Genomic DNA, 15,306 nt, shown 5'->3' on the forward strand with positions numbered 1-15,306 from the left:
GAGGTAGATCCCCTCGAGTTGGTCAATTAAAAAGTAGCTCGCCTGCAGAAAAAGTGTGGGCACCCCTGAGCTAGAGCATTCTGGTTAACTATGCAGCACATTTAAAACATTATATATACTTGTATTGAGAAAGGGAATTAATCATCTTGAACATTAAACTTTTTTTCAAAAGTAAATTAATTTTTATCCAATTGCGATGTCCAACACAAAAGCTTACGTTTTTTTTGTTACTTAATGTGTCGTAATTTCTTTCCTTAAAATTTGGTCATGATGTATTAGTATTTGGTTGTTAATAGTTTATTCATTAGAAAAGAACAATACAAAACTAAATACTTCCAACTTCCTGTATAAAAACCATGTTAGTGTTTTGAAAATGAGTTGAGATGATTTTGCACAACCTACTAATTCATTAGGATAAAGAAAAAGTAATAAATCGATTAATACAATTTTTTGTTTGTTTGTTTTACTTCATTAAAGTTGGTGACTTGCTCCAGAGGTATTTTCTCCTCTTCCTCGATGGCGTGACGTATGGTTCGCTCAACTCTTTCACAAAGGAAGTCAAATGCGGCTGGGTTCTGTCAACAATTCAATCACTAGTTAAAAACATGTTTTAGGAGAAAATAATTAAAGAGAAGCGGTGGGCTGCACCATTTTGAAACGGCAGGGGATGTCACTTCGGAACACACCAGACTCCAATGCCTCCACATGGCCGCCCACATACGTCTCAGAGTCTAAGACGTGGCCACTATCTGTTAGCTTGTTGAATACCTGCTCCTGCTTGTTGGGAAAGACAATGTTGGCGTGGAAGGCCTGCACCATGAGCAGAGCTTCGCATAGTGTACCAGAACCCTTGCGTAACACCTGCATTTAGAGGAATAGAGTCAGTGTCTAACTATAAGTCGACACATGTAATACACTATGCTGAAATTGAGTAAACAAACCTCATCAGGCTCCATAGGGATGATGGTGCACAATGCAAAGATGAAGGGGTGAACGTATTTCATGTAGAGGTAATATGTAGCCACTGCATCTGACACAGAGTAGGTGGCTAAAGTCTGACAAGAAAAAAAAGGTTGCATTTCTTCATCATGAGCTGAAAATGTCCGATGCATTCCCATACCTGTGGTTCCTCTGTTGCCATGCGGCACATCTCCTCTGGGTCCAGCTCCACGGGGTCATAGCCAAGTTTAGCCTTTGCTGCAGCCTTTAGATTTTGACTACCCACAGGTAGGTAGCTGTCTCTCTTAACCCACCTAACACACGAGAGAAACAGGCTTATAAATCAGGCCCTATGCTGTAACTCTACCTCTTTTCTAGCATTTAAAGAAACAAAAATAAAATATTGATGCATCAAATGCTGAAGAAATATTATGGGTGATTAGAATTAGTTAAACTCAAAATGTTTGTTAGATTCAACACTTAAGGACAAGTAGTGCAAAGTTTCAGATCACCTCAACTAAAAAGTGTTTGAGATAAGAGCTGTCTCTCTGCTAATTGTTATTTAAGTTGCAAACAAAAGTTTGACTTACAAACATCCCTGCCATTAGTTGGCGTAGCAAATATCACAGTGAACACCGTAAGATCTGCCCAAAACATCTGATCTTACGTGCTAGTAATAGCCTATAGCTTAAGATAGGACTGGGCGATATATCAATATAAACGATATATCGCAGGTTTGTCTCTGTGCGATATAGAAAATTACTATATCGTAATATTCGATTATATGTTCTCACACAGTTGTTTTTAGCTGGGGGCATTACATTACTGGCGTTTCTCACTCCTTCTCACAGAGATATAAAACAAGCCCGCCTTCTTACATACGTCACATACTGTCGCGCGTCTAGCGTCATACGCTCTCGCCGAGCAGAGAGGTAGCAGCATGGCTAACGTTAGCTGAGGCAGGTCGAGCGGAGCGGAGCTTGTGACAATACAAGAGAGAGAAGGTGCAAAACTGATCACAAATGGAGGAAAAACAATAAATGCCCAAAATAAAGAGCAGGGGATCCATCAACTGGCGGTGGGTTTGGCTTCAAGTGGGAAGATATTCAGCAGACAACAGCCATATGCAAAGTATGCAGCAGAAGTGTTACTACAAAAAGGTAGAAAAACTATTCATTTGTTCTTTCATTTAAAAAGTCACCCGTGAGAGAATGAAAAGTATTTAATAAATACAGTTTTGGTCAATTGACTTAGTTGTGATTTCCCTCTCTGCATGAAAGTTTAAAAGTAGCATATATTAATGCAATATGAAGAAGAATGTTTTAATGTAGACACATAGAATCATCATACTGCTGTGATTGTATGCATCAAGTGTTCAGTCAAGGCCAAGGCAAAATATCGTAACATATATCGTATATCGTAATATGGCATAAAAATATTGCGATATTAATATAAGCCAATATCACCCAGCCCTAGCATAAGATAACTTTTTTCTGTTGATCTCCAGGAAGAAAGTGGGTGTGAAGGAGTGTGCTTAGAGAAGAAACGGATGATATTCTTAGAAATATAGAAAGAAATCCTTAAAAACAAGTGTGTCGCCAACTTGGGAAAACAATTGTAGTGTATCACTGCTAGTCTGCGTAATACTTAGGCAAAATGAGTCTAATGGCAGCTAAGAATGTAAAAATAATATTAAACAGCGGACATTTTTTGATGAAAATATGGAAAAGCTGCTGATGGTTTATTTGACAGATAATTTTAAAGCACACTCTCCAAAGTAAATGTTGTACATTATTATTATATAACTTCATAAAACTACTGAGGTTGTTTTTACTATATACTACTGCAGGGGTTATTAACTTTTTTGACCTCGGGGTCCAACTTTTCTAATACAGAGAGGGCCTCTGGCCCACTCAAATATAACTCTGAGTTAAAAATGTTAAATTCTTGATTTTAATCATATTCAATAATTATAACTTTATTTAACAAATAAACCTTAGGCCTAGGTCAGACCCATTAAGAAAAATAAATATGAAAAATTAATTTACACACTGTTTTGTTTTGCTATAATACATAAAGTGAATTATTGATGAGTATGTTTCACAACTAAATTGTCAAAAATCAAGCGTAAATGAAAACTCAGCTTCACAAGTTTAATCATACTTTTTGCATTTAAAAAACCTCTTTAATACGTTAGCTCTAGACTTCCCTGGTGTGTTTGATATTGTCATTATTGAAACAAGTGGTGGAAATGTGAATTACAACTGATTACCGCTGCGGTTTGTACAGACCACAGCTGAGAAACACATGTTTTGTAGCAGCACATACACGCTTGTGGCCCACGAATAGGCCCCGGCACTATGGTTAAGAAACACCCTCCTATTATATTGTTTTTCATCCAATATTTCTTATCTAAAAGTTATTTTTTCTCATTTAAAAGGAATGTTACATGTTCTAATTGGACTGTTTTGATGTGGCCAAGATCCAAATAAATGTATTTAAATTAATTTAAATAGGACACGTTGATTTGACATACAAGTGTATTGAGTTAAGAACTCCGTCACAAAACCAATTAAGCTCGTAAGCTGAGGTACTACTGTTTAAAAAAAATTATATAATACTGTTCAAAAGTCTTTGACCACCGTTTGATTTGTGGTTTTGTTCCAATGACAAACACTAACTAGAGTGTCACTCAGTACTGTTAAATATTAGCCAAGGCTGGACTGAAAACAAAAGTAAAAACAACAACAAAAAACTTTGGAGATTTCTGTAAAGATGACAGATCAATCAATCAATCAATCAATCAATCAATGTTTACTTATATAGCCATAAATCACTAGTGTCTCAAAGGGCTGCTGTGAGGTCTTATTAAAAAAAGAAATTTTTGCACACAATTGTCAAAACCTTGCAACGTAAAACATCAACAACAATATTATAAACTTATCACTTTCCTCGGGCACTGTTCCCGTTGCATTCAAAAAAGCGGTTATTCATCCTCTCCTTAAAAGACCTAACCTCGATCCTGACCTCATGGTAAACTACCGACCGGTGTCTCACCTTCCCTTTATTTCGAAAATCCTCGAAAAAATTGTTGCAGAGCAGCTAAATGAGCACTTAGCGATTAACAATCTATGTGAAACCTTTCAATCCGGTTTCAGGGCAAATCACTCGACTGAGACAGCCCTCGCAAAATTGACCAATGATCTATTGCTAACGATGGACTCTGATGCGTCATCTATGTTGCTGCTCCTCGATCTTAGCGCTGCTTTCGATACCGTCGATCATAATATTTTATTAGAGCGTATCAAAATACGAATTGGTATGTCAGACTCAGCCCTGTCATGGTTTAACTCTTATCTTACTGATAGGATGCAGTGCGTCTCCTATAACAGTGTGACCTCGGACTATGTTAAGGTAACGTGTGGAGTTCCCCAGGGTTCGGTCCTTGGCCCTGTACTCTTCAGCATCTACATGTTGCCGCTGGGTGACGTCATACGCAAATACGGTATTAGCTTTCACTGTTATGCTGATGACACCCAACTTTACATGCCCCTAAAGCTGACCAACACGCCGGACTGTAGTCAGTTGGAAGCGTGTCTTAATGAAATTAAACAATGGATGTCCGCTAACTTTTTGCAACTTAATGCCAAAAAAACGGAAATGCTGATTATCGGTCCTGCTAGACACCGACCTCTATTTAATAATCCATCCATCCATCCATTTTCTACCGCTTATTCCCTTTCGGGGTCGCGGGGGGCGCTGGCGCCCATCTCAGCCACAATCGGGCGGAAGGCAGGGTACACCCTGGACAAGTCGCCACCTCATCGCAGGGCCCTATTTAATAATACAACTTTAAAATTTGACAACCAAATAATAAAACAAGGTGACTCTGTAAAAAATCTGGGTATTATCTTCGACCCAACTCTCTCCTTTGAGTCACACATTAAAAGCGTTACTAAAACGGCCTTCTTTCATCTCCGTAATATCGCTAAAATTCGCTCCATTTTGTCCACTAAAGACGCCGAGATCATTATCCATGCGTTTGTTACGTCTCGTCTCGATTACTGTAACGTATTATTTTCGGGTCTCCCCATGTCTAGCATTAAAAGATTACAGTTGGTACAAAATGCGGCTGCTAGACTTTTGACAAGAACAAGAAAGTTTGATCATATTACGCCTGTACTGGCTCACCTGCACTGGCTTCCTGTGCACTTAAGATGTGACTTTAAGGTTTTACTACTTACGTATAAAATACTACACGGTCTAGCTCCAGCCTATCTTGCCGATTGTATTGTACCGTATGTCCCGGCAAGAAATCTGCTTTCAAAAGACTCCGGCCTATTAGTGATTCCTAGAGCTCAAAAAAAGTCTGTGGGCTATAGAGCGTTTTCCGTTCGGGCTCCAGTACTCTGGAATGCCCTCCCGGTAACAGTTTGAGATGCTACCTCAGTAGAAGCATTTAAGTCTCATCTTAAAACTCATCTGTATACTCTAGCCTTTGAGTATACCTCCTTTTTAGACCAGTTGATCTGCCGCTTCTTTTCTTTCTCCTATGTCCCCCCCTCCCTTGTGGAGGGGGTCCGGTCCGATGACCATGGATGAAGTACTGACTGTCCAGAGTCGAGACCCAGGATGGACCGCTCGTCGGGACCCAGGATGGACCGCTCGCCTGTATCGGTTGGGGACATCTCTACGCTGCTGATCCACTTGTGATGGTTTCCTGTGGACGGGACTCTCGCTGCTGTCTTGGAGCCACTATGGATTGAACTTTCACAGTATCATGTTAGACCCGCTCGACATCCATTGCTTTCGGTCCCCTAGAGGGGGGGGGGTTGCCCACATCTGAGGTCCTCTCCAAGGTTTCTCATAGTCAGCATTGTCACTGGCGTCCCACTGGATGTGAATTCTCCCTGCCCACTGGGTGTGAGTTTTCCTTGCCCTTTTGTGGGTTCTTCCGAGGATGTTGTAGTCGTAATGATTTGTGCAGTCCTTTGAGACATTTGTGATTTGGGGCTATATAAATAAACATTGATTGATTGATTGATTGAACACTAATCAGGCTAATTTATCGACTTGCAATTTTGTGCTTTATTTTTTTCTGTGGTGTCATATGGTGTCAAACCTGTAACAGTCCATGTGGATGGCCTGACTGGCCTTGTACTCTCCCTGGCTGTCCTTCTGGAAACCGATCTCCCTGTGCATGCTCAGTCCGTGCAGCGATGCTCGCGTTTCAATAAAAGGCCTGCAAGAATCGCAGTAAAAAATCATAAAGAATGCGTGTGGCGACAGAAAAAGGAAATTGCTCACCAATCGAAAAAGTCTCCATTGTAGGTGACAAAGATGTTGGGCTTGGTTTCTTGAACGTGATCAAACCACCTCTGAATAAGCGCCGCCTGATGTTATTAGAAAACATCTTGTTACAATGACGCCTACTACTTTGTTATTATAATAAATGTATCATGCAAATAAACAGACCTCATTATCCTCATTAAAAACAGTGAAAGGACCTTCATATTCAGGTTTGGGGGTGAACTCAAAGTCCTCAATGTTCTCAGAGACAATCTCTCTGTTTGTGATCAGAAACCCCTTTCGGAGGAAATCAGTAAGTTATAACAATGCAAAACACAACTTTAAATATAAGTAGGCAGGATATTAAACACACCTGTCCATCTATCATGTATGAGATCATCATAATTTGGTCTGTCTCGGCATCTGGGAATTTTAGTGGAAGTTTGGTCGTCTCAATGTCAAAAGCCAAAACAACTGGGTCCTGAAAAAAAGAAAGATACGTTCATATATATTATATAACTATAGGATGTCAATCCAAAACACGACAATCTTCTTACAGGTCGTTCTACAAGATCATCCCTTCGTACAATCTCCGGTGGGTAAGTGCTGCCTCTATATCGAACGTTGTACCAGTGAGCCTGAGGAAGAAAAAAAATAATAATATGATAAGCTCTTGCAAGCATGCTGTCATATATTCTGAAGATCTACAGTAGTCGTGTGTATTCACCACGTGGATCTTGAGGTCGATGGACACGCGCACGTGGTAAGGAACGTCGTACTCCCTCATATCCACAATGTTGTCTAATTGGTCAGAAATACTCTTGAACATCCCGTCTTCTTCAGCTGAGGTCACGTTCCCGCCTGATAGAGCGCTGCAAAGCCAGCAAGGGCACATGAACCCATCAAAATTACAGCATTAACAGCACACAGCTATTTCCTTGAAAGTTTGTAATATTTTGTTGTTGCAACTCTTGATTAAAATATTTTTTGGTGTCATTATGGAACCATTCCCTCTGCCACAGAGTGCAAATGGTGCCCTCCCTAATGTCTTACAATCACTTTCTGTGAATGGGAATATAGTATTTGTATTAATTGCAGTCATGAATGAACGGTTTGATCCCTACACAATCAAAAATGGTTAAATACTGTATTTTTTTTGTAGTTTCCTCGTTGTTATGCTTCAAGTTACAAGCAAAAATTTGAGTAACAAGATTCCCCGTCTTTAGGTGGCATAACAAATGTCACAGTGAACCCTGTAAAATTCAACCAAAATATCTGGTCTTACTCGCTATCGTTAGCTTATAACTAGATATCAACATAACTTTGTTTTCCACACATTAGAAAAAAGAGAGTGAGTGTGAAAGACAATGGTGAGAAAAAATAGGTGATATTTATTGAATTAAAGTACAAACCCAAAACTAGTGAAGTTGGCACGTTGTGTAAATTGTAAAAAAAAAACAATACAATGATTTGCAAATCCTTTTCAACTTATAATCAATTGAATAGACTGCAAAGACACGATACTTAATGTTCGAACTGAGATTTTTTTTTTTTTAAATAATCATTAACTTAGAATTTAATGGCAGCAACACATTGCAAAAAAGTTGGCACGGGCATTTTTACCACTGTGTCACATCACCTTTCCTTTTAACAACACTCAATAAACGTTTGGGAACTAAAAATACCAATTTTTGAAGCTTTTTAGGTGGAATTATGTCCCATTCTTGCTTGATGTACAGCTTGAGTTGTTCAGCAGTCTGGGGTTTCCGTTGTCCTATTTTAGGCTTCATAATACGCCACATATTTTCAATGGGAGACAGGTCTGGACTACAGGCAGGTCAGTCTCGTACCCGCACTCTTTTACTACGCTGTTGTAACACGTGTAGAATGAGGCATGGCATTGTCTTGCTGAAATAGGCAGGGGGGCCATGGAAAAAATTATGTTGCAAATGAGCTAATATTTGCAAAAATGAAACAAAGTTTACCAGTTCGAACCTTAAGTATCTTGTCTTTGCAGTGTATTCACTTAAATATAGGTTGAAAAGGATTTGCAAATAACTGTATTCTGTTTTATTTACAAATTACAAAACCTGCCAACTTCACTGGTTTTGGGTTTTGTACGTATTGCTGTATTCATCAAAAATATGACAGCATGTAGCAAACTTGGTGTAGCAGTTTGAGCATATCACTGCCAGTCTGCACCGTACATAAGCAGAATGAGGTGATACAATCAGCCAATGATGTTAAAATAACATCTAACCAGCAAACAATTATCAATGAAAATATTGAAAAGCTCGAAGTAGATACCGCAGAAGTTCACTCTACAACACGTGAGTGAAAATCAAGGCCACAACATTTTATGAGGCCCGCGAAAGCCTGTAATTAATATGTGTCTTCTTACTGAATGTATTCAACTTTCCATAAAGAAAAAAATACATGTAATGCAAGCAATTTTATTTATTTTAAACTTGATCCAATTTTACATTGCAAACACATTGTTGTTAAAATCAAAATAAGTACTCAGAGATCGGCTTGACTCATGATTTCAAAGCAAGTCATCCATCAAATTTTGCGCAACACATGTTTTTGGAAAAATACACAACAGTTAAAATGTAGGGGAAAAAAAGAGAAAATGACTAAATGTAATGATGAAAAGCTGAAAAGCTGTTGCAAAATTTGAAAAAGTCTCATTATTTAGGGGACATTTTATTTTGTAAAAAAAGGCTACAAACAGAATTATACATCAAAATGTGTCAGCTTTGTGTTATAGGTGGCAAAGCATTGTTATTAACATTTCAGCTTTTAGTCATTACATAAGTGTTTTTGCTCTTTTTCTTACATTTCTACTGTTTTTTTTTTTTTGTTTTTTTTTAATCAACAGCAGGTATTCTGACACGTGACTTCTTCCCGGAAGTGAAAATCAGTGGTGGTCGACTAATCTAAGATGGCTGTTGTACAGCAAGCGGCGCGCAAACTATCTGAGTACACAAGGGCCCTATATCTTCCAGCAAAAAGCAGATATGAGCATAAAAATCTAACTATGCAATGGAAGAGATCCATATACTTGATCCTGAAATAAACTAATCTTAGGCTTAATGAAAAAAATTTTTTTTGAGTGCTATTACATTCTCAGACATATCGAATTATTGTGCTCCAGATACCATTCTACACGATAAAACCGATAGAAACTTGGAAAAGCATGGAGCTCTACAACTTCTCTGTGTGTGGCTGGGTCAAGGAAGTTGGTATCAAGACTCTACCGGATAAATATGCCTCGTTTATGCACGGGTAAGGTTGCATTTCATAATTTAACATTGCGTCCACTGATGTTTGTTGCTGTTGCACGCACCGTTTACGAGTAGCGTGTTTTCCCTGTCTTTATCAAAATACAAATATAGATGTCAATATTGTGGATGTGCTGTAAGCTTCATATATGATTGTTGCCTTAGGTAAAAACTTAAATCTTTGGTTTTGCTCATATAGTATTTGCTTTCTTTTATGCAGACTCACCAAGTTGGTGCTTTACGGAACACTCGTAGCAAACATGTGTCAAGGAAATACAAATAATATCAAAATAACGCGTAAATGGGAAATCATAAACGTTAAAAGTACAGTATATCAAACAAACATTTAATAAATTGGTCACTGTTTTGTCTTAAATATATGTAATGTCTTTTTTCAGCATTTTTTTTTTTTTTTTTTTTTTTTTTACAAAATAAAAGAATATTGAAATGGCCACCGCATATTTTGACTTTTCGTTATGTGGGCCTTGGTGAAAATAGATTGAACACACCTGAATTAAATTGAGTTCAATTAATTTCAATGCGCGACAGTATTTTGAGATTCAGGTGTTTTGAGTTAAGAGCTTTGTCAAATAACTAATTAAGCTCCTAAATAATGTACCACATGTATTAATTTTTAAACTGGTATTTTAATGTCAAGGTGTTATGTTGAGCCTAACTGGCAGAGAATATCGTCTGTTGTGTTTGTGTGTGGCCTCACAATAAAATATGATTGCAATCTGCCACGTTACTGTCAGAGCACATGTTGCTGTTCCAATAAAATAAGCACTTTTTCCACAATTAAAAATCATTACCAAGTCATTTGTATAGGTATTAAAAGATATAAATAGGAAGTTGCACAAAAATAACAAAAACATCCCCAATACCTTGATAACATCGCAGTGTAGACATCATTGGACTGCTCTTTTTCTCGGTTTTTTCGCACTGCCGGAGAAATCTCCCGCTTTACCTTCATGAGGTCATCTACCGTGCTGAATGACAGCTTAATGTATCCTCGCTTTAGTCCAACCAGGTGGTTTGGCTGGGCAACAACAGAGAAGAGCAGTTTAAAGATATTTTGTGAGAGTGAGGGCTTTTTAGACAGCAAAAATTCCTCTCACCAGATCAAGATCCTCTTTAGGGACAATTTCAAGCTTGGACACTTTCCCTTGGAACTTCCTTGACAGATATGAGATAACTTCTCTTTCACAGTTCTGCAAAAGGGTTCTATGAGTCATCACACATTTTGGGCTTTGACAAAAACTCTATTCCATGCCCACTTACCTTTTTTGTGGCAACATAAAAATAAGGCTTGAAAGGGAGCGCAACCTATAAACAGACCAGATACAATTAGGTAACAATTCATTTACACACGTAGGTAAAAATACATAAAATGTAAACTGCTAGACCCCAAAAATATTGACAGACCGCCTTTAGCTTAGAATAGGCCACACTTCAACTGTGGCATCATTTCTACAACAAATGTCACTATTTATTTCTGTCCAGAGTCACATCATTTTTTTCTTCAAGATAATAATGATTTGAGATTTAGTTATCTCCAGCCAATCCAAAATACCCTCAATGGGGTTCAGGTGTGGACTCTGTGGCGCAAAAATTATGTCCCATGCTCCCTAACGCAGTCTTTCACATGTACATACAGACCCTGAATGTTATCTTGGACACTATGTAGTTGTTTAGAGCCAGATGGTTACGGCGACCGTGCACCTCAGTAGCTGATCATCACCTGGTCGTCGTGCTCTGCTTGTTCTACTTCTATGCACCGAATGACCAAATGGAAACAATTATACTTCGTCTCTGCTAAACTTTTATTCAGTGTTCTTTTTATTTTCTTTGTTATAGTTTCAATTTAGTTCAGCAGCATTCCAGCCGCGTCCAATCAAAAGCCCATAGACGTAATTGCTCCTTTAGCATTGCTTCAAATGCCGTCCTCGTGACAGATCTACAAACATATTTCTAAAACGACCGCACTGTTTAAGTTAATATTGTAGCCAAACCTTTTCCAAAAATATATAATGTCTAAAGAACATTTCTTTTGTCATAGTTTATGCCTATTTATGTGGTTTTGCGTACTTTTTCAAACAATACAGAAGTAGTATAGCACTTTATAATTGGCTTCACAGCGGCAGGCGATATCAAATACTTTTCTTCACTCTTGGACGTATCAATTTGTTTTTAACCGTTTCATATAGATTTTGGACATTATCTGGAATTTAAACAAATGAATTTTGAACTGGACTGAATTGTTAGAATCAATGTAGTTTAGTTATTGTTCATTTGTTATTTAAAAAGGTAGTGCAAATCTTTACATAATTTTTAAAATATTAATATTACAATTTCCTAATACCTAAGTATAAATGTACTTAAACTGCATTATTATTGGTTGCGTCTTTTATGTACACACTATTGACTCCCGTAGCCAAATCTACTTCTGTTCGCCAAGAGTACAGTACACCCTCGTCTATCACTAATATTTAGTTCCAGGCATGGCCGTGGTAAATTAATCTCCATGAAGTAGGAATGATTATAATATTTTTATTACTACATCATTAAAATGTGTTTAAGAATTACTAAATAAAATTTTTAACGTGAATAAAGCCCATTAGATGTGAAATACCACCCACATAGTCACCTTTACAAGCCGCAATCTTTGAGGCACAATGAGGCGAGGGACGGTTACTGCAAGACTCACTAAGTTGCAGTCAGCCTTATAGCCCCGAGCGGGTTCCACAAATAATATAAAAGACCGAAACGGGGTCAAAAACTAAATCTTGTTTAAGCACAAAATGGTCTTGGACGATACCGTTGCCATTAGGGAGGGAAAAAAATCGACTGATAGAACATGTCCATTTGGTATATTCACGTCGATTTGGTATATTCACATAATCAGCTGAAACCATTCTTTGAGCACATACAGTTGCTAAACTAACACCTGACTTACTGACTGCAGCAACCCCAAACCTACAGTATTTGTAGGGTGTGAATCAATAAGCACCTAACGATTTGATCCAATTTTGATTCCAGGGTTGACGATTTGATTCAGAATCAATTCTTGATTCAACACAATTCTCTAGTCAAACCGATTCTTGCAATGTATTATTTGGTATAGTAATTAAAATGAAACTTTTTCAAAACAGATTAGAGGGTATATAAAAGCTCCTTCTGGTTGCCTGGAGGTACTTCTTGAAATTTATTTTTAAAACTGGATTCATATTAAAAAAAATTCAATTTTGAGTTGACTTAGAATCGAGATGATTAAGAATTGCGATTCAGATGTGAAACTAGCGCTGGGCGATATATCGATATACTCAATATATCGCGGGTTTGTGTCTTTGCGATATAGAAAATGACTATATCTCAATTTTCGAGTATACGTTCTCACGCAGTTGCTTTTAGCTGATGGCATTCCACTACAGGCTTTTCTCACCATTTCTAGTCTTTCCTTCTCACAGAGACGTAAACCAATCGCACCTTCTTACATACGTCCCATACTGTCATGTGCACACTTGCCAACCCTCCCAGATTTTCCGGGAGACTCCCGAAATTCAGCGCCTCTCCCGAAAAGCTCCCGGAATACATTTTTTCCCGAAAATCTCCCGAACTTAAGCCGTAGTTGGAGGCCACGCCCCCTCCAACTCCATGCCGGACCTGAGTGGGGACAGCCTGTTTTCACGTCCGCTTTCCCACTATATAAACAGCTTGCCTGCCCAATCACGTTACAACATCTACGGATGTTAATAAAAAACTGCACACACAAGGAGACGAAGCAGAAGAACGAGGAAGTTACAGCCATGGCGACGCCGTCTGTAATAGAGTGATCCTATGTTGTCTGTCGCCATCTCCTGGTGAATGTTGGCTACAGCGTTATGGGGTTGCTTTTTGATTGGCCAACGATTTACGTGTTGCGCACCTGACGGCAAGTGAGGGGGTCTGTTCTGAAACCCACAGTAAGGATACGTAACTTCATCACCTCGCCTGGTTATTGACTCCAACCCAATGTATTACACCGACGACAAGCAAAATGAAGAAATACACTTCCAAGTTCCAAAACGAATGGAAACAAGTATTTCAGTTTATCCAGGAGAGTTCAAAGGGGAGGGGGTATGTTCCCTGTAAATTTTGTAGAACAGACTTCTCCATTGAACACGGTGGCCGAACGGAAAGTTATGAACGGTCAGCGAAGCACAAAGCGTCCGCAGCGCAACATTGTTCACAACCCAGTATTATGGGCCACCTCGCAAAATGGAGACCCGATGGTGTAACTTATGCTGAGACAAAGATGGCTACGCTGATAGCTGTAAACAACATCCCGTTCTCCTTTGCGGATGTCTAAAACAAATCCGTGAAGGATATGTTCCCGGATTCGAAGATCGCTCGCCAGTACGCAAATGGCGGTACAAAGGTTACTCAAATAGTGAAAGGTAAGTGTTGTTTTTGTTTTTTTTAGTAACCAGCAAGCACAGTACAGTTAGTAGAACAACTGTGTTTTTATTACTGTGTATTTGATAGGTGCCATCTGAAATTCAACTATTTATTTTATTTATATGTATAGTAAAATAAATATATATAGCTACAATTCACTGAAAGTCAAGTATTTCACACATACATACATATATATGTATATATATATGTATATATGAAATACTCGAGTTGGTAAATTGTAGCTGTAAATATACTCCTCCCCTCTTAACCACGCCCCCTGGCCGATGGAGAAAAGGGTGGCTATTTTGAAGAAACTAGAATATAAAACATGTTTTAAGTTATTTCACCTTTTTTTTGCATAACTCTACATTTGTTCATTTATACTTTTGATGCCTTCAGTGACAATATATAATGTAAATAGCCAGGAAAATAAAGAAAAAGCATTAAAATGAGAAGGTGTGTCCAAACTTTTGGCCTGTACTGTAGATTTTTTTTTAGAAACTTCTGAAGCGGTTTGTTTTTGCATCCTTCCCTATTTGTTAGTACAATCTAGGCAATTACCTTTTTTTGGCTAAACAATGCACTCTTTCTGCATAAGGCTTTCCTCCACAACGCACCTTAAACCTGCTTCCATCCTCCTGATAAAAATAGTAGTCCACAGCACTGATCATTCTTTTGTCTTCATCCAGGATCTCAGCCTGAAAGTGCATATAAACCATGTTTCACTATTTAATTGCAAGTTCTAAGTGAACAAAACCAGACAAAAGTACACAAAGAGGTGTTTGTTGACCTACAGGATGCATGTTGATCAACCAGCCAGTTTTCTCTCCAGGTTCCTTCATTCTATCGAACCCGAAACGGCTGTCCATCTCGTCTGTGAACTGGCTGCGCTCCAGCCTCTTGAGGGCCGACATGGACGCACCATCGTCCCTGGTTTGGTTAAACACATTGCTGTCCTTCATCTACTTATAAAACGTCAGCAAGCGAGCCAGTTGGTATTGTTTACATCCCGGTGTTGTGCCAAAATGTGAATTCCTGCCAAAAATTGATTTCCTGTCGCAGGAGACTGCAGCGCTTGCTAAACCTGCATCTCTTGGCTTCGTCTGTCCACAGTGGATTAGTAGGTGTAAGACTAACACGTTATCTTGGTGGTTATTTTAACGTTACGTGTTTGACATTATTTAAGCCTTTATTGTGTCCGAAAAATGACAGTTTGCGTTTTCTGTGGTACTGATGAGATTTAAAAGGAATGCTGTTAGTCTGATGTTGATGTGATAAAAACCCTTTCTTGTTTGGAAGATGTATAAAATTGTAACTCTTATTTCTTCGAGCACATATTATATATAAAGTGTTTGGG

General features: G+C 38.4%; 1 protein-coding gene across 3 annotated transcripts in view; it reads right to left on the minus strand.

The window, feature by feature from the left end:
* Positions 1–15,306, minus strand: part of pole (polymerase (DNA directed), epsilon) — a 52,990-nt gene that overhangs the window by 35,654 nt on the left and 2,030 nt on the right. For all 3 annotated transcript variants that reach the window (XM_061906495.1, XM_061906493.1, XM_061906496.1), the window contains 15 exons: positions 14,744–14,879; positions 14,567–14,647; positions 10,794–10,838; positions 10,631–10,723; positions 10,397–10,551; positions 6,956–7,100; positions 6,786–6,866; positions 6,602–6,709; positions 6,415–6,525; positions 6,247–6,332; positions 6,062–6,181; positions 1,121–1,253; positions 942–1,055; positions 649–861; positions 468–575 (listed from right to left, as the gene is read on the minus strand). In XM_061906495.1, coding sequence (XP_061762479.1) covers positions 468–575; positions 649–861; positions 942–1,055; positions 1,121–1,253; positions 6,062–6,181; positions 6,247–6,332; positions 6,415–6,525; positions 6,602–6,709; positions 6,786–6,866; positions 6,956–7,100; positions 10,397–10,551; positions 10,631–10,723; positions 10,794–10,838; positions 14,567–14,647; positions 14,744–14,879 — 1,729 coding nt within the window. The remainder of the gene's footprint in view (positions 1–467; positions 576–648; positions 862–941; positions 1,056–1,120; positions 1,254–6,061; positions 6,182–6,246; positions 6,333–6,414; positions 6,526–6,601; positions 6,710–6,785; positions 6,867–6,955; positions 7,101–10,396; positions 10,552–10,630; positions 10,724–10,793; positions 10,839–14,566; positions 14,648–14,743; positions 14,880–15,306) is intronic.

Source organism: Nerophis ophidion, linkage group LG07 (assembly GCF_033978795.1).
Source record: "Nerophis ophidion isolate RoL-2023_Sa linkage group LG07, RoL_Noph_v1.0, whole genome shotgun sequence".
Classification (NCBI taxonomy): domain Eukaryota; kingdom Metazoa; phylum Chordata; class Actinopteri; order Syngnathiformes; family Syngnathidae; genus Nerophis; species Nerophis ophidion.